General features: G+C 59.3%; 1 protein-coding gene across 9 annotated transcripts in view; it reads left to right on the top strand.

The window, feature by feature from the left end:
- ABR (ABR activator of RhoGEF and GTPase) overlaps positions 1-18,151 on the top strand; it is a 233,597-nt gene that overhangs the window by 202,981 nt on the left and 12,465 nt on the right. Inside the window, exon 1 of one of the 9 annotated variants that reach the window (XM_017864905.1) lies at positions 3,858-4,101. The exons of the other annotated variants lie outside the window; for them this stretch is intronic. Within the exon in view, the coding sequence (XP_017720394.1) occupies positions 3,958-4,101 (144 nt within the window). The 5' untranslated portion in view covers positions 3,858-3,957. Of the gene's footprint in view, positions 1-3,857; positions 4,102-18,151 lie in introns of those variants that run through there. 9 annotated transcript variants of the gene reach the window in all.

The following is an 18,151-nucleotide window of genomic DNA, read 5'->3' as shown; positions in this document are numbered from 1 at the left end:
TGTGGGGGATGGAAGGGGTGGGGGGAGCAGGTGTGGCTGGATGGAAGGGGTGCGGGAGGAAGGAGTATGGCCACTTCCCAGGTAGCTGGGATAGCCTGAACCCAGCCCAGCAGAGATGAGGAGGGGTCTGTGGTGGGCTGCAGGGACTAGAATTCAGACTTCTGCTTTTGCTGGGGACATTTGTCTTGTGTGGATCTTCTTCCACCCAAGACCATTGACTCCAGGAAACGATGAGTCGGGCTTGGGGGAGAGAAGGGAAATCTGTGCCGTTCCCAGAGGAAGCCGCCAGTCCACAGGGAGGAGGGGAAAGGCGAGCGTCTTAGGGGAAGACTCCCAGCTCGGCTACCCATCTGCGAAGGTACTTCTGCCACCATGGAGACCAGCTGGCCATTGTGCATCCAATCCGAGCTTGCTTTATTCAGACAAGTATTGAGCCTGTGGTTCCTAAGACAGATGAGTGTCGGGCTTTGGGAACGGGATTTACGCTGCCCCCTTCTCCCACACACCCGGCGGCAGGGAGGGGCACGCATTCTCGCAGTCTGCACCCTGTGGCGTGGGACCCAGCCCGAGGGAAGGGGACCACACGGAGCCACTGAGGGGCCGGTTCCAAAGTTAAGTCACGGCATCAGGAGCACTGCAGCGCAAACGTGACGAGCAGTTATAATGGCACCTTACCAACCAGTTACACAACAGCCATTGCACATTTGCTGAAGGGAGGTTGAGTAAAGCTGGGTCCCAGCGAGGGTGGATGGCCTTTCCCCACAGCCCCGAGGGCCCCACACCGACCCCTCTCCTCCAGGAATCCTTCTCCCGTTCCCTCCAGCTGGAAATTGTGTCTCTCGACATTCGTGGCATTTTGTCTGTCCTGTTCTGAGGCCGTAATATGGGATTTTGTGAGGGCTTTGTCCATCTGGGCGTGGCGCCTGGTAGGTGCACAGCGACCTGTGCCAAATGCACACATGCTTGTCTGCCTCCTGCTGGTGCACATCTCTGCTCTCCCGCATCTCTGCTCTCCCACATCATCTCTGGTCTTTCGGCTGCAGCTTTGTCAAGCACTGGCTTTTGATTCGTCTTTGTGATGTCTTAACCCTCACCCCAGGGTCGGGCACGCAGACAGGCCCTCAGTTACTGCCTCTAGTGTGACATGACGGGGGCTGGGCGCAGTGGCCCACGCCTGTAATCCCAGCACTTTGGGAGGCTGAGGTGGGCGGATCATGAGGTCACGAGATTGAGACCATCCTGGCCAACACGGTGAAACCCCGTCTCTACTAAAAATACAAAAATTAGCCGGGCGTGGTGGCGGGTGCGTCTGTAATCCCAGCTACTCGGGAGGCTGAGGCAGGAGAATTGCTTGAGCTGGGGAGGCGGAGGCTGGAGCCAAGATTGCACCACTGCACTCCAGCCTGGGTGACGGAGCGAGACTCCGTCTCAAAAAAAAAAAAAAAAAAAAAAAATGACATGAGTGGGACCAAGCAGTGAAGCCTGAGGAGTGAGCAGAGCCTGCCTGCAGGAGATGGTTTTGTGGTGGAGGAGATGGTTCTGTGGCTGTGTAAGCAGAGCCTGCCTGGAGGAGATGGTTCTGTGGTGGAGGAGATGGTTCTGTGGCTGTATGAGCAGAGCCTTCCTGGAGGAGATGGTTTTGTGGCTGTGTAAGGGGGCTGCCTGGGTCCTCCTGGAGCCCTGGAAGGGACAGGCAAAGGAGAGGGGGGAAGGTTGACTCAGGCCTCAGTTAGTGGACACAGGCGTGTTCCTACCTCCGTCCGTCTCTCTACCTCCCCCTCAGGAGGTGCTGGCGAGGCGCTTGTGGCTCAGCTCCCACTTAGCAGCTCAGGTGTGAGGAGGCTCCTTGTGCACTGTCCAGGAGTGGGTGTGACGTGTGAGCCAGGAAGAAGCAGAGCCGGTCTGGCTGCCCCTGCAGGGACAGTGAAGACCCAGGCCTGGTTCTAGCCTAGCAAGCCCCAGACAGGACGCCCCAGGGCCCCCCTCCACCAGCCGGGCAGAAGGCAGTGCAGGGCCAGATCCTGCCACACTAGGGCATCACAGTGAGTGACAGGGGTGTGGGCTTTGGAGTTAGCCAGACGTCCGTTTGTGTTCCGGCTTGTCCTGGCCTTGGACACGTAGCTCAGCTTATCAGAGCCTTTCGTTTCCTCAGAGGTAAAGTGGGGATGCTGGAACTGACTTCATAAAGTTCGGAGGGATTAAGTGACTTCATCCATGATACTTGGTCCATGCCAACCTTCCATGAAGGGCAGCTCTGACTACGGCTGTCTCTGCAGGGAAGCCACCCATTTCTCAAAAAACACCAAGGTGTCCGAGAGAAATCCTGACATCTGCCTGACCGTTGACGCCAGATGCCGAGGGCTTGTCTCTGGACTCTGACCCACCTGCCTTGGGGTCAACCAAGAGATGTCTTGACCCAGCTCTTTTTCCTGACTCCAAAGCATCATCCATACTTGAGTAAGGCACAGTGCTTGTGAGCACTAACCCTGGCCAGAACTGGACCTCCTGATCCCCTGTCCTCACCTCTCTGAAACAGGGTAGTAACACCAACATCACAAAAATGTGAGGCTCACATGCAGTTGGGCATTTGAAAGACCTGGTTTGTGGTTGCCACGGTGCAAATACTGGTTTCCTTTCTGCGCGTGCCGAGGTCTGCAGAGGTCTGAGGTCCCAGATACCCCTGGGTTTTGCATAGTTAACCATTTGGGATTCAGCCTTTCTCTTTTCTCTGAATACCATACTCTAACTTGTACTGTTACCTGGAGACATTATTCCTGTCCTAGTCTGCAGTTAGAAAGTTCACTAACTTAAGGGTGAAGAACAAGTTCTCTCTCTCAAGGCACCCAGCAGAGACGCAGGTGGTTGCCCGTGGCGGCCTCTGCACCCAGCACAGACGCGGGTGGTTGCCCGTGGCGTCCTCTGTGCCCAGCACGGACGCGGGTGGTTGCACGTGGCATCCTCTGCGCCCAGCACGGACGCGGGTGGTTGCCCGTGGCGTCCTCTGCGCCCAGCACGGACGCGGGTGGTTGCACGTGGCATCCTCTGCGCCCAGCACGGACGCGGGTGGTTGCCCGTGGCGTCCTCTGCGCCCAGCACGGACGCGGGTGGTTGCCCGTGGCGTCCTCTGCGCCCAGCACGGACGCGGGTGGTTGCCTGTGGTGTCCTCTGCCCCTGACAGCAGAAGTCTTTTTTGGTGAGGTGCAAAGGACCACGGTTCAAAGTGACCCCTCGAGCGGCGTCTCTGGCTGGACATCTGTGACCTGTGTCATTTCGGGCTTTTGTTCGTGTCCCGCTTCCCACTGCGATTCCCACACTAGAGGTCTCCTTTATCCTTAAATTTCTCACCTGAGGAGGCTTGTAAGTGCCCGTCCACAAGTGTCTGGCCCGTCACTAAGCTGGTTCTGAGGAAGGTGCCTGGGGCAGAAGTTGGGGTGGGGAAGTGCGACCACAGGGCAGTGAGAGTCTTTCGCCGGGGAGGAGGGCAGCTGTTGTGGCCAAAATGCAGCCCCCACCTGGCCCTGGCACCTGGTGGCCCCTCCGCTTGGCCCCTGGAGCCGCCTGGTGGTAAAGGGGTTAACGCAGGGACCCAGCGGGGACGCACTGGGGTATGGGGTTGTGTAAACTTTATTTCGTGGGGCGGCCTCCGTGGAGGGAGGGCGGCGGCGGGGTCGGGGCGGAGCAGCGCCCTTGCCAGGGATGAGACCCGGAGCTGCGGAGGGGCGGGGAGGCGGCGCTCAGCCCGGGTGCAGCCTCGGGGAGGGAGGGATGCGGAGGAGGGAGGAGGGACGCGGAGGAGGGAGGAGGGACGAGGCGGGCGGGAGGGAGGGACCGAGGGGAGCGGGGAGGGAGGGGAGCGCGGGGAAAGCCGGCGGGACTAGGCGAACTAGCGGGACTGGCGGCCGGGGCTGAGCGCTCCGCAGGCGCCTTCTGTCCAGCGCCACGTCCCGGTCCCCCGGCATGACCGACGTCCTGCCCCAGCCCGGCAGCAGCCCAAAGGCGGGGCGCGAACCCCTGGAGCTGGAGGAGTCGGGGGGCGAGCGCCCCCGCAACACCGGCGCCCGGCTCTGGGGCCGCGTGCGCAACAAGCTGCTCCGAAACAAGGTGCCCGCGGGGGCTGGAGGGTCCAGGGGGGCTCAGGAGGCTCGCGGGGCTGAGGGGCTGCGGGGCTGCCGGGTCCCCGCTTGCCTTTCCCGCCCCCGCCGCCTCCGTGGAGTCCCCGGGCAGAGCGGAATCTGTGCGCGCGTCGCTCTGAGTGGCTTGAACTTGATGGGGAACGCTTGGGGCCGTCCCCACCCAGACCTTGGCGCTCCGGCCTCTGCCCCTGTCTCGGGAGAAGGGAGGTTTCTTCTAGGCAGGTGGACTCTGCTTTCCAGGCAGGGAGCGCGAACAGGCCACGGGGAGACGCCTGCCTCTGGGTCTGCCCTGTTCAGCCTCAACCTGACCCCTGCGTTCGGCGGGACTTGCTGGCTGCCCTTTTGCTGAGGGGCGCCGACCGTGTGAGGTTTCTCTGGCAGGGTTGTGCGTGGGGGGATGCTGCCGGGTCTGGGGGCTACAGGCTTCTCTTCAGGGACCATCCAGCTGACTGCGGGCCCAGTGCCCGCCGGACACCAGGCGTTCAGTCGATGTGCCAGGGGGTTCTTGACCCAGCAGGCAGCTCAGATTAAGCCGTGCCAAGGCAGACCGCCGGTGCCCCTGCAGCCCCAGACCTGAGTTGGGATTAAAATCTAAGATAGAAGCCGACTGTCCTGCAGCTGGGCAGGTTGCCTCGGGGCTGGCTTGGGGCCCTGGCATCGGGCATCTGAGGAAGAGCCAGACCCAGCGCCCAGCACACAGGAAGCGCTCGATAGCTGTAGATCAAATCTGGTCCCAGGGTGCCAGTCCCGGCTGGTCAGGGCTGGGCCCATCCCTCAAGAGAGCCACAAGGGAGGGCTTGGCCAGTCCGCAGTGGAGATCTGAGATCCCCTGAGGCTCACAGGACCCTCTCTGCAGGCTGTTACTGCCAGCCGGCATTGGGGCTCCTGGCATTGGCCAGGACGAAGTGATCTTGGGCTTGTTTTGTTTCAGCTCCTGCCGTGGGGCATATTTGACCTCCCAGAGGTGACATCAGCCCTGGAAAGTGCTGGGCAGGGCAGCAACTTGAGCTGTCCTGCACTGGCCCCTGTGTCACCTTCAGCCTCCCTGAGGACCAGGCTAGCAGAGCTCTGCTGGCCCCAGCTGCTGCCAGAGCCCCTCTGCTGAGGCAGCTGTCTGTGCCCGACAGCATGGACTCATCCACTCCCCAGCCCCTGCTGAGGCCAGCAGACACCAGCCCAGAGCTCACTATCCATCCCCAAACCTGAGTTGGCAAGAAACTGACCTGGCAGGTTCCGGGTCCAGTGCCAGCCAAACAGGGCGCTTCCAGTTTACCTGCCCCTTTGCGGAGGCGCCTGATGGGCAGAGGGTCCCAGACTTTCAGTTCTTTCCCTGTGCATTTGTGGCCGCAGAACTGAGAAGCCCCTTCAGAATTCCTCAGCTGGGTTTGCCCCAGCAGTGTCTGGTGGCTCCGTGTCTGATGGGGATCTCTGGGCGGGGACAGCGGCCAGGCAGACACCGGGCTGCTGAGCTGCCGAGCGGGTTGGCGTCAGTGTGGCTCAGGGTGGCCCTGGCCCTGGGCTGCTCTGTGTGATGAGCGATTCAGTCCTCCCACCGTGCCGTGTGGCACAGTGTGTCCGTGTCATGGAAACAGGGGTCAGCGCTGTGGTGGACTGAGGGACGTCTGCCCTGTGCTTCCCACCTTGCTGTGCGCAGGCCGGTGGGTGAGCAGCAGGGTCGGGGGGGCGGGCCTGCCAGCCTCTTCCTTTCTGTCCTCAGCCACATTAACCTGGTGTTTTCCCGCGCTAGCTTCACATTTGGGCCGAGGGGCTGCGATTAGGCCGTTTTGTTTCAGTGGGGTAAGGGAAGGGCACCTGGTACTGCTTAGCCTGGCAGGAGGGGTTGCCTCATTAATTCCTCGTTAACTTTGCCCTGAGTGATGCTGCGGGTGCGAGAAACACCCGTGGGCCTCCTGCTTCCACGGACCTGAAGATTCATTAAAGGCTAGAAGCGGGGCTGTGACTCATCCAGGGCTGGGACTGAAGAGTCTGTTCAGATGGAAAGGTCTCGTTAGAACTGAGCCTTTAAATAGTGCAGGGCCTCTGGTTTCTGGGGGAGAGGAGGCAGGGACACTCACGGAGGCTCCTTTGGGTGCCAGTGGGGGTCCCTGTGGTTGGGCCGTTCTTGTCCCCAGAGGAGAGAGTTCAGGGGCCGAAGCCTCATCCCAGCCCGACTTGGCAGTCAGCTTGTTGTGCGAGCGTTTAGCCGGGAGACACGTGGCATCTGGGTTTGCGGGTTCAGCCAGGGCTGTCGGTATTGAGCTTGGCTTTTCTACTTTTCTTTCCTTTCCTTTTTTTTTTTTTTTTTTTGCCTCAAATCACACTCAAGTAGACCAGGCCTGGTGCCTGGCTCTCCCTCCCATCCTTCCCTCTTCTGGATTCTCGGTTGAGCTTTGGAGGGGAAGGGGCTGAAGGAGGAACCCCACCCCACCCCGCAGCATCCCCTTGTGGGAGCCGTGAGGAGGCTCAGAGGGCCTGAAGGGAGGCTGGTCCAGAAGCACTTGTCTGGGGGGGAAGTTGAGCCCTTATGTAGCAACAAGGCCAAGATGCTCCTGACCCGGACCAGGCCAGATGCTGGCCGGGGGTGGGGACTCAGGCTGAGCTGGCAGGTCTGAGGGGGACATTGAGGGCAGCTTCAGGTGACCTTGTCTCTGCCTCGAGGCACAGCCATGTGGGTCTGAGAATTCCCTACCTCCAGAGCTCCTCTTAAGCTGGACGCCGGCGCTGCTGACCCCACAGGGAGTCCCGTGTTCTGTGGTAGGAGGTGCTGCCTTTGCTTCAGAGAGGATCAGAGGTGTTACCCGAGCAAGGGCAGGGTGGAGAGTCCCCGTGGGCCATTCGGGGAAGCTTCAGGTTCACGTGGTCTTAGAAGAAGGTCCCTTTCTTGGATCACCTGAGGTTAGGAGTTCGAGACCAGCCTGGCCAACATGGCGAAACCCCGTCTCAACTAAAAATGCAAAAATTAGCCGAGTGTGGTGGCAGGTCCCTGTAATCCCAGCACTTTGGGAGGCCGAGGTGGGTGGATCACCTGAGGTCAGGAGCTCGAGACCAGCCTGGCCAACATGGTGAAAGCCTGTGTCTGCTAAAAGTACAAAAAAAAAAAAAAAAAAAAAAATTAACCGGGCATGGAGGCAGGTACCTGTAATCCCAGTTGCTTGGGAGGCTGAGGCAGGAGAATCGCTTGAACCTGGGAGGCGGAGGTTGCAGTGAGCCAAGATCGCCCCACTGCACTGCAGCCTGGATGACAGAGCGAGACTCAGTCTCGGGGGTGGAGAAAAACAGGGTCCTTTCTTTGTCAGCTTGGTCGCCACCGCAGGACAAACCCACCCCTCTCAGAGCCTGTTGTTTATTCCTTCCTGACGGCACCAGGTGTGCAGACCACGTGCACGCCCCAGAGGTTCACTCTGCCACTCACTTGGCCATCGAGGGTACACAGGTGCTGGGTACAAGATACAGATTTATCTTGGGCTCATTTACTTTTTTTATAATCCGGTCTGGGCGTTGGGAAAGATCTTGCAGTCTTCTGCAATAGAAGTCTAGCCTGGCCCAGCTGCCCACCGGCCTTCCTTGTTTTCTGCTGGGAAGAAGGCTTCATCGTGTGTCTTCTCTGTTCACACACAACCCCCTATAGTGACCCCTCAGCCACAGACAGGGGTCTACAGTGGTGCCTCCCCCTTGAGCTGGAGGCCCCTGCACCAGCCCATTTCTTCCTGGGCCTCTGTGTGGGTCCTGACTGCAGCCAGGCTGACTGGCAGGTTGGCAGTGGGGTCGGGTGAGCCTCCCTCATTTCCACAGCACTTACTCACCCCCGAGGGGGAAGACCTCACTGCTGGGGCCTCATGAGTACTCTCCTGACCTGTCTGCCAGGCTGGCTCCCAAGAAGCCTGCTTGAGTCCACAGAGCAGGAACCCTGGACTCTGAGAATCTGATGAAGGTTCTGGAGGCCGCCCAGACACAGAGCCACGCCATGCACATACTGTGTGTGACTTCAGACGGGGCTGTGGACACCAAGGCGGGAACCCTGCTCTGAGCAAACTTGGCAAGGTGCTGCTTCTTGGTACCTGGGGAGGGTAGAAGGACGCTGGTCCTCCCCATCCTCCCTGCAGTCCACAGACAGCTTGGCCAGGCAGCGGTGCTGGGCGTGGTGCCCCAGCTTTTGGATGGCTCTGGACCAGGGAGAGCAGAACATGCCAACCGAGGGAGTTCCTCAAAGGCCGAAGCTGCCTGAGCCCAGTGTTGCCGTAGTACCCAGAGGTACTGAGGCCCCAGACATTTGGGAAGGAGCCCAGAAGCCTGCAGGTGTGGGTTTGGGGGAGCTGCCAGGTGTCACAGGGTATTGATGCTGGAAGGAAGGGGCAGGAAGATGTTTGTGTCCTGACGGCCCCCTGGCACCTTTGAGGAACAGACAGTCCCCTGTGCCTGTGACCTGCCTGCCCCACCCTGGGGAGAAACCCAGCCTCAGCCCTGGATCCAGTGAGCCGTAGACCCTTGGCCCTCCAGGATGGGCCCTAGAGAGGCGGGAAGGGCCCGTGGAGCTGCTCGTGGGCTTCTGCAGAGAGGCCAGGAGACCCCAGGACCCCCATGGCCCCGCTTCAAGACAGTGGAACTAGCTCCTGAGCCGGAATCTGGAGGGATCTCTATCCTGAACCGTGACCCCAGCCGGGGCTGGTACTGATGACGGGCACAGCCAGAGCCGTGACATCCGCAGCACCCTTCCCATCCGATGCCTGGACGCCGTGGCTGTGCTCGGGGAGGCCTCCGGGGTCCCCAGCCCTCAGGCTCCTGTGGCACAAGGTGCCAGGGAAGACAGGGCGCCAGGCTGGTGGGAGTCGCGGTTTTCCATTTTTCTTGTCTTGGTCTGCTGCTTAACTGCTGTGTGCCCGTGAGTACATCCCTTTACCTCTCTGGTTCTCTGGTGTCAGCTCAGTGAAGGCGCAGAACAGGGTGATCTCCTAGAATCCAGTTCATGTGATGATCTTGGCCATGTCTCAAAATTCCTAGTCCTAAACCTTAAACCCTGAGAGTCTGTCACAGGGCTGCCCCTGGGCCAACGCCAGCCATTCAGTGAACACAGGAGCAGGGGGTTTAGTGGGAATGCAGGGCTTCCGGACCCCTGTCCTGAAGCAACCCTGGCAGGGAGCCATTGTCACCTCCTTCCCCCAGGCCCCAGGTGATTTCTCTGGTGCTGGAGCGCCTCCCACGTGCTGGGCCTGCAGGAACTAGGGGCACAGGCGCCTGAGACAGACAAGACCCGGTCTGTAGGAAGAGTCCGTCAGCAAGTGAGATCCTTGCAGGTCAGATGAGTGCTGTGAAGAAAATAAACACAACTGGGTAACACAGTAGAGAGTGACGGGGGGACACCTGGCTTGAGATGACCACTTTTGAACAAAGATTTAAATGACAAGAAGAATTCTGGGGAATTCTGGGGACAGTGCATTTCAGGCCAAAGAACCAGCAAGGGGCACACCCTGAGACAGGTGTGTTCAGAGGCAGAAGAGAGTGGCTGGGACAGTGTAGGGCATTACGCAGGGTCAGGGGATGGCAGCCAGGCCATTGTGGGGCCCTGCGGTTCAGGACAGGGAGATCGGCCTTTAATCCGAATGCGGCGGGAAGCCACGGCGAGTTCAAGCACAGTTTTGTGGCGATGGTATGTTTTGTGGCGATGATATGTTTTGAACATGTACTGAGTACGAGGCATCATTCTTAGCCTGTGATGCAAGTGAGGTGACGCCTGTGAGGTGCTATTATTATCCGCACTGTTTTATTTGTTTATTTGTTTGGGTTCTTTGTTGTTGCTGTTTGAGACAGAGCCTTGCTCTGTTGCCAGGCTGGAGGGCAATGGCGCAATCTCGGCTCACTGCAACCTCTGGCTCCTGAGTTCAAGCGATTTTCCTGCCTCAGCCTCCTGAGTAGCTGGGATGACAGGCGCCCACCACCACGCCCCGCTGATTTTTGTATTTTTAGTAGAGACGAAGTTTCACCATGTTGGCCAGGCTGGTCTCAAACTCCTGACCTCAGGCGATCTGCCTGCCTTGGCCTCCCAAAGCGCTGGGATCACAGGCATGAGCCACCGCACTAGGCCTAAATGTGTTTTGAATTTTTACATTTTTAATTTTTTGTTTTTTTTAGAGGGAGTCTCACTCTCTCGCCCAGGCTGGAGTGCAGTGGCACCATCTCGGCTCACTGCAGCCTCCATCTCCCGAGCTCAAGCAATCCTCCTACCTCAGCCTCCCAGGTACCTGGGTCTATAGGCATGTACCAACATGACTGGCTAATTTTTGTATTTTTTTCTAAAGACGAGGTTTCACCATGTTGCGCAGGCTGATGGTGAACTTCTGGCTTCAGTGGATTCACCTGCCTCAGCCTCCCACAGTGCTGGATTATAGGCAGGAGCCACCGTACCTGGCTCAGACTGTTTTATATATGAGGAATGAGGCTCAGAGAGTGACCCAGATGAGGTCACATGAGTGGCTTAGCCGAGGGGCAGCACTCAGACCCAGCAGCTCAGCCCCAGCGCAAGCTCTCACCCGTGGTGTCCTGCTTTCTGTGGCCGGTTGGGGTTGGGCTACATGCCCTGAATGGGGGTGTCTGGAGATGCTGGGCTCCTTCCTGTCCATCAGGCATCAGTGTGGTGCCCAGATTGGCATGCCGTGCATAGCAACAGGCACAGCAGTTCTTCCCGAAGACGCCGCTGAACGTGAGACTCGGAGCAAGGCAAGGCCTGGGAGGGGCCGCTCAGAGCCGGCCTGGGCCCTGGAATTGCTGGTGACCCTCATGTCCCCAGCAGTAAGCTCCACGCCCACCTGGCCTGGGCAGGGAGGGTGAAGCCGGTTTCAGAGAAGGCTGTTGATGCTTTTTTTTTTTGGAGATGGAGTCTCGCTCTGTCACCCAGGTTGGAGTGCAGTGGCACAATCTCGGCTCACTGCAACCTCTGCCTCCTGGGTTTAAGCGATTCTCCTGCCTCAGCCTCCCGAGTAGCTGGGGTTACAGGCGTGCACCACCACGCCCGGCTAATTTTGTATTTTCAGTAGAGACAGGGTTTCTCCACGTTGGTCAGGCTGGTCTCGAACCCCTGACCTCAGGTGATCCGCCCACCTCAGCCTCCCACAGTGCTGGGATTACAGGTGTGAGCCACCGTGCCCCGTCCTGTTGATGCTTCTTAACCACTCTAGGTCCAGCGTGAGGCTTTGGAGCCCGTGGAGGTCTGACACGTCCTCGGCCTTCCCATGGCCGCCAGCATGAATCTTCCTGGTCAGGACCACAGAAGACCTTTCATCTTGGACTTTGACCTCTGAGGGAGCCCTTTTCCTTTCAGGACGGGCTGCTGAGGCCACCTCTATGTTGCTTTCGCCCTGGCCTGTTCCTTTTCTCAAGAGGGCCCCACTGCCCCTGCCCTTGCTACCCTGGCATCCCCGACCTGCCCTGGGCTGGGGCAGGGCCAGCTTCCTGGTTGGTATTTGCAGCCCAGTTCTGAGCTGAAACCTCTAGGCTGCCTGTGTAGGGTGGCAGTGGTGGTGTAGGCTGGCCCTGAGGAAGACAGAGCCCCAGGCTGCTGGGGGAGATGTGCCTGGCTGTAGGGCCACCAAGAGCAGTCCAGGTTTGGGTTTTTTCTGCTTCTCTTCAAGGTCAGCCATGCCCAACCTGGGGGCTAAAAGTGAAGTGGGTACTGGGGCAGGCAGAGGTCCTGGAGTGGACGTGGGACAGGCAGAGGTGCTGGAGTGGACGCTGGCGAAGGCAGGTTGCTGCGGGTGCTGAGAGGCTAACCTGGCTTCAACAAAAACCTCGTTCAGAGCTGCTAAACCCCTTCCTTCCATGAGGCTCAGGGAACTTCGATGTTCTGGGGTGTCGGAGGGGAGGCAAGCCGAGGCCCTGGGACACAGTGTCAGCCCTAGCCTATCTGTGGCTGGCCTGGGTATGGCAGGCGGCCACACCTTGGCTGCAGGGCACCTTGGCTGCAAGGGAGCCTGGCTGGCCCTGCAGGGTGAGGGCTGGAGAGGCGGAGCCTGCCTGGCCTAGCAGTGGGGATGCCAGGCCATGGGAAGATGTGGGGAGAGTTTCTGTAGAGTTTCTGGAGCCCGACCCGGTGTCCCCCACCCAGCTGTTGAGCTGGAAGCCAGGGGTAGGTCATGGCAGCCCCTCCCTCTCTGTCCTGTCTCTCTCTGAGTCTCTCGGAGCAGCCACGTTGACGGAATCCTCCGGCGCCTCCTCGAGGGAGGAGAGCCAGGCTTTTGGCAGCTCCCGTCTCCCCTGTTGCCAGCTTGCCAGCCCTGCCGTGCCTCTCACGCCTGTGGTCTGCCCCAATGACAGGCCGGCTTCGGTGTCCCAAGGGGACCCAGCCCTGAGTGTGGGGCTGCCCTTGGGGGAGGGCAGGGGAAAGCCAGCCTGGGCTGCCACCGTGGCCACTGGCCTGGGAGCCACAGGAAACGTGCCCACCCTCAGACCTGATGTCTGGCTCAGGGCCTGGGTGCCGCGGCCCCTCCAGGGCAGGCGTGAAATGCCACAGCTCCACCTTCCACGTGGTTCCCTGTCCGGGAGCCTCTTTCACTGAGGTCCTTCGGGAGTCATTTTCTTTTCTTTTTGTTTTTGAGACAGAGTCTTGCTCTGTTGCCCAGGCTGGAGTGCAGTTGCACTATCTTGGCTCACTGCATCCTCTGCCTCTCGGGTTCAAGCGATTTCTGGCTAATTTTGTCTTTTTAGTAGAGACGGGGTTTCGCCATGTTGGCCAGGCTGGTCTCGAACTCCTGACCTCTAGTGATCTGCCCGCCTCGGCCTCCCACAGTGCTGGGATCACAGGCGTGAGCCACCGCGCCCGGCGGGGAACATTTTCTAGTGTTCCTGTCCCACATCTCACGAGGAGCAGAGTCACCACTTTTGTTGTAAAGAAGCACCTTTTTTTACCCCCGAGACAAAGTCTTGCTGTCGCCCAGGCTGGAGTGCAGTGGCGCGATCACGGCTCACTGCAACATCCGGCTCCCGGGTTCATGCCATTCTCCTGCCTCAGCCTCCCAAGTAGCTGGGATTACAGGTGCCTGCCTCCACGCCTGGCTAATATTTGTATTTTTAGTAGAGACGGGATTTCACCATGTTTGCCAGGCTGGTCTCGAACTCCTGACCTCAGGCGAGGCCCGCCTTGGCCTCCCAAAGTGCTGGGATTACAGGCGTGAGCCACTGCACCTGGCCGAAGAAGCACTTTTTAAAATGAACCTCTGCAACCCCCTCTGAGGGAAGCCCTCCCACCTTCTGGGATGCCGGGGCTCAGAGGGCAGAGGGTAGAGGAGCGCCAGCTGTGAGAGGAAGGGCAGGGTTGTGCCCAGGAAGCAGGGCTCCTCGGGGGGTTGGCCCTGGGCGGTTGGAGTGACTGAGTGGGCTCCTGAGGGAAGCGGCTTTCAGGAAGGAGGTGGAGGTCTGGGAGCCCTTGGGGCCCTGGCGAATGTGGTCTTCAGGTTCCCATCGTCCAGTGAGCCCCTGAATCACATCCCGAGTGACATCCACTGAAGGCCGCTCGGGACCTCTGCCGCCTCCTCCACGGAGACCCCCAGTGGCCAGTTCTAAGTTCCACCTGCCTTGGGCAGGGCCCCCCACTGCGGATTAAAGGGCTCTGGGTGAGGGCTTGTGGGAGGGGAGGTGGCGGAAACCCACAAAAGACCGTGGGGCGAGCTGCCTGCTGGAGTGGGGAGCGTGCCTGGCAGGCAGGGCACCGGGTTGGAATGGGGCCTCCGCCACCTCCGAGGGAGTAGGAGTGGAGACGGGAGGGAGCCCGCCCCTGAATCCGAGCATGGGCGCTGGCCGGGAACAGCCCTCCAGGCAGTGGCGGGAGAAATGGGGTCACCTGCCCCAGGGGCTGAGAGGTGAGCCAAGGGGAAGGGCTGAGACCCTCAGGGGCATCCCCAGGATATTCCTGAAACTCAGCTCTGGAGGACACTCAGGTGTGCGCAGAGCACCCTCTGCCCTGGAACCTCGAATTCTCTCCCCGCTGCGAGGCCACTTGGCTGATTCCTGCCCCAAATGTGAGGTCATTTCAGTCCAGAAAGGCGAGGTGACCTCCACCAGCCACCTCTGGGATTCTTGGCGGAGAATCCACGCCCACCTTCAGGGCTTCACTCCTGCCCCTTGGAGGTGACGGAGCCCCACTTCAACCTGGTGCCCCTGCCTGCTGGGTTTTTATTGCAGGGGACCAGGTGGTCTCCTGGACATGAGTCCCCAGGGTCAGCGTTTCTCTTTGGGAGAGATCTGAATGCGCAGTCATGATTTGACTATGGCTGAGTGCCCAGATAAAAAGAAAATAGTTGGCCAGACGTAGCGGCTCACGCCTGGAGTCCCAGCACTTTGGGAGGCTGCGGTGGGCGGATCACCTGAGGTTAGGAGTTGGAGACCAGCCTGGCTAACATGGTGAAACCCTGTCTCAACTAAAAATACAAAAATTAGCCAGGTGTGGTGGTGGGCGCCTGTAGTCCCAGCTACTCGGGAGGCTGAGGCAGGAGAATCACTCGAACCCAGAGGTGGAAGTTGCAGTGAGCCGAGATCGCACCACTGCAGTCTAGCCTGGGCAACAGAATGAGACTCCGTCTGAAAAAACAAAAAGAAAATAGTTGAGCTGCTCTCAGTGACCGTGTGTGGCCGTCATCCGCGCCTGGCCCAGTCATCCGTGCCCGGCCCACTTGTCTGCCCCGGCCCAGTCGTCCGCCCCTGGCTCAGTTGTCTACCCCTTGCCCGGCCGTCTGCCCCTGGCCCACTCATCCACACCTAAGCCATCCACTGCTGGCTCACTCGTCTGCCCCTGGCCCAGTCCTTCGTCCGCCCTTTGGCTCCATGATGTTCTGCAGCCTGTTTCTGTCTCCTGCCTGTGGCCCACCTTGGGGAGGCCCCAGTGCTCATGTGCTCCTTGGTGGTCTTCCCAGCCTAGCCCTTCACAAGCTCCGTCTGTCTCCCTGCTTCAGGTGATCGGACATCCCCCAGGTACCTGCTCCCCTAGGCCCATGGATGGCACATGGTAACTGCTCACCCTCTGGTCCCAGGGGCCAGCCCCTCCACCCGGTGCTAATCTCATCAGGAAACGGCAGAGTCCACGTTTCCCAGGAGTTATAAATAGCCAGCGCAGTTTCGGGCAGCAGCGTTTCTCTGGAAAATGTACCCTGTCCCTCTCCCTCCCTCCCTCTGTGTTTAAATGATATCCTGAAATAGACTTGGTTTCTGGAGGCTGATGGCCTCCCGGGAGACAGAGTGTCGTTGTCAGGGTGCCGTGGGGCCAGGCAGGCCTCTCCGAGTGGATACCAGAGCCACTCCTGCAGCAGGCACTGGGAAGATGGCCGGGGTTCAGGGGTTGGCAGCTTAGGAAAGTGCCCGTGACCCAGGCCTGGCCTCAGAAGGGGCTAGAGTGTGTGAGACAGCAGCAGGTATAGCCTGGGAGGCTACAGAGGGGCAGATCTTAGCGGAGCAGGAAGGCAGAGAGGACCCAAAGGTTCCCACCGTGACCTGGGGCTCTCCGAGAAGGCTCTCTGGAGGAGGTGAGGCAAGAACTGGGCCTCAGCATCAGGAGTTGCAGTCCTGGGTCAGTTGCTCCCAGGAGAACACAGGGTTGAACCTGGCGGCTGGAGCGGAAGTGACGGGCGTGAGGCAGTGGGAGGGCTGTACTGGAGGTGCCCTCCCAGCACCCAGGTCTTGCCCACCAGGTCGGGACACACACCGCGAGGCCCGACGTCGCCTTTCTGAGGAAGCAGCAGTTACAGCAGCTGCCGGTCATGGAGTTCACACATTCTGCAGTTTCAGCAGAGAGGATGCTGGCGGCCTTGATTTTGAACCCCAGCTCTCCCTTCCTAGATGTTCTCTGGGTAAATTCCTCACTCTCGTTAAGCCGCAGCGTCCTCATCTGTGAGACGGGAGCAGCCACGAGAGCTTAAATCGCACACGTTTGCTATGATGATGAACGGAGATGCTGTGTGTAGAGGATTCATCAGTGTCAGACTTGCAGGAAAGGCTCAAGATACGTCCGTTGCTCTCTTTTCCGTAACAACCCTGTGAGGCAGGTGTGGACGCCTCCACGAGGAAATCGAAGTTCACGGAGGTGAAACGCCTTGCCCGAGTGCACACGGTTGAACGGAAGACTCAGATCAGCCTGCCTCTGAATGCTGCACACCCCCCCGCCCCACCAGGCTGTGCCCAGGTCCCCCTCTGAGACTCGGGAAGGATCCTTGGCTCAGCGTCCTGCAGAAGCTGCCAGGAAGTGCCCGGTCGTGGGAAGCTGGGGCCGAGGAGGGGCTCTGGGTGAATCCGACCAGGTGCCGTGGAATTGGCCTGAGGCTTATGCTGATGTGTGGAGAGACCTGCCTCCGGAAGGGGTGGTCTCAGAACATCAAACTGTGCCCCACAAATACGTACAACTTTAATGTGCCAGTTAAAGAATGAGAACCCACACAGTGGTGCACGCCTGTACTGCCAGCTCTTCAGGAGGCCGAGGCAGGAGGGTCACTCGAGCCCAGGACAGCACAGCAGCCTGGATGGCATAGCGAGATCGTATCTCTAGAAAAATAAATAAAGACAGGCCGGGCACGGTGGCTCACACCTGTCATCCCAGCACTTTGGGAGGCTGAGGCGGGCAGACCTCCTGAGGTCAGGAGTTCAGGACCAGCCTGGGCAACATGGTGAAACTCCATCTCTACTAAAAATACAAAAATTGGCCAGGTGTGGTGGCTTACACCTGTGATCCCAGCCCTTTGGGAGGCCAAGGTGGGTGGATCATTTGAGGTCAGGAGTTTGCAACCAGCCCGGCCAACATGGCGAAACCCTGTCTTTACTAAAAAATACAAAAATTAGCCGAGTGTGGTGGTGCGCGCCTATAGTCCCAGCTACTTGGGAGGCTGAGGCAGAAGAATTGGCTAAACCTGAGAGGCTGCAGTGAGCCAAGATCGCGCCATTGCACTCCAGCCTGGGCAACAAGAGCAAAACTCTATCTCAAAAAAGAAAGAAATGTAAGGGGGCATGGCCGTTCCAGAATGTTTCTCTTAAGGGTAGCATCTCAGTTGACAAAGATCATTTGATCCCTCCACGCTATGTGGCCACTGCTGGGGGACAGAGCTGGGGACAGACCCAGGTCCAGCCTCGTGTCCAGATGAGATGAAGGAACTACGAGGGACAGCCTGTGTGGTCCAGGAGGGTTTGCAAAGAACAAAAGCAGCTTAGAGGGGACAGAGGTTTCGGGAAAGTGAGGCCAGAGTTGGGGCTTCCTTTGAGACCCTGTAGGACCCTTGCCTCCAGCCGGGCAGGTGGCGGCCTCACACTTCCCGTGTGTGACGAGGTGCTTGGAGCAGTGGGTCTCCCTGACGGGCGCTTGGTTCTCTGCACACGCCTGACTTTTTCTGTCTCCTGTTCTGAGTTCCATCCCTCCTCTGGGCAGGGAACGGCCAAAGACAGAGCCTGGGCCACAGCTGGCCCCAAATGCAGGGCTCAGGGCAAACCAAGTGCAGACCCAGACCCCGTAGGAGGCTTGGGTACCACCTGTCCCCAGCCAGTGTGTGGGCGATGGAAGATGTGGGAAGGACCTACATCGAGCGGCAGGAAGCCCAAGGCTGACCCAGATCCAGTTTCCCTTCCGTGATGACAGTGGCCTGTTATAGCAGCAGTGTTGAAACCGTGGCACGCACACACCTCAGAGTGCACAGAGACGTTCTGAGGGTGACGTGGGCAGGAGAGTTTTAAGGAAATCAGTTTGCAGATCCTCAGCTGCCACATAGGTGCTGTTGCCAGAAAGCCATCTGCCTGAGAGCCGGCATCTCGCCATCCTGTCCTCTGCAGAGGAGAGGCCCGAGGCTCGCTGTGGGGGCTGGGCCCAGGGTGCCCAGGCCTCCTAGGTGGGGAACAGAGGGGCTTTTAGAAATGTTGGGGTAGTGGCCAGGCACAGCAGGTCACACTGTAATCCCAGCACTTTGGGAGGCCGAGGTGGGCAGATCACCTGAGGTCAGCAGCTCGAGACCAGCCTGGCCAACATGGTGAAGCCCCATCTCCACTACATATACAAAATTAGCCAG

Source organism: Rhinopithecus bieti, unplaced genomic scaffold (genome assembly GCF_001698545.2).
Source record: "Rhinopithecus bieti isolate Rb0 unplaced genomic scaffold, ASM169854v2 scaffold_22, whole genome shotgun sequence".
NCBI lineage: Eukaryota > Metazoa > Chordata > Mammalia > Primates > Cercopithecidae > Rhinopithecus > Rhinopithecus bieti.
Note: the sequence above shows the minus strand (reverse complement) of the source record. Positions and strands in the feature narration are given on the sequence as shown.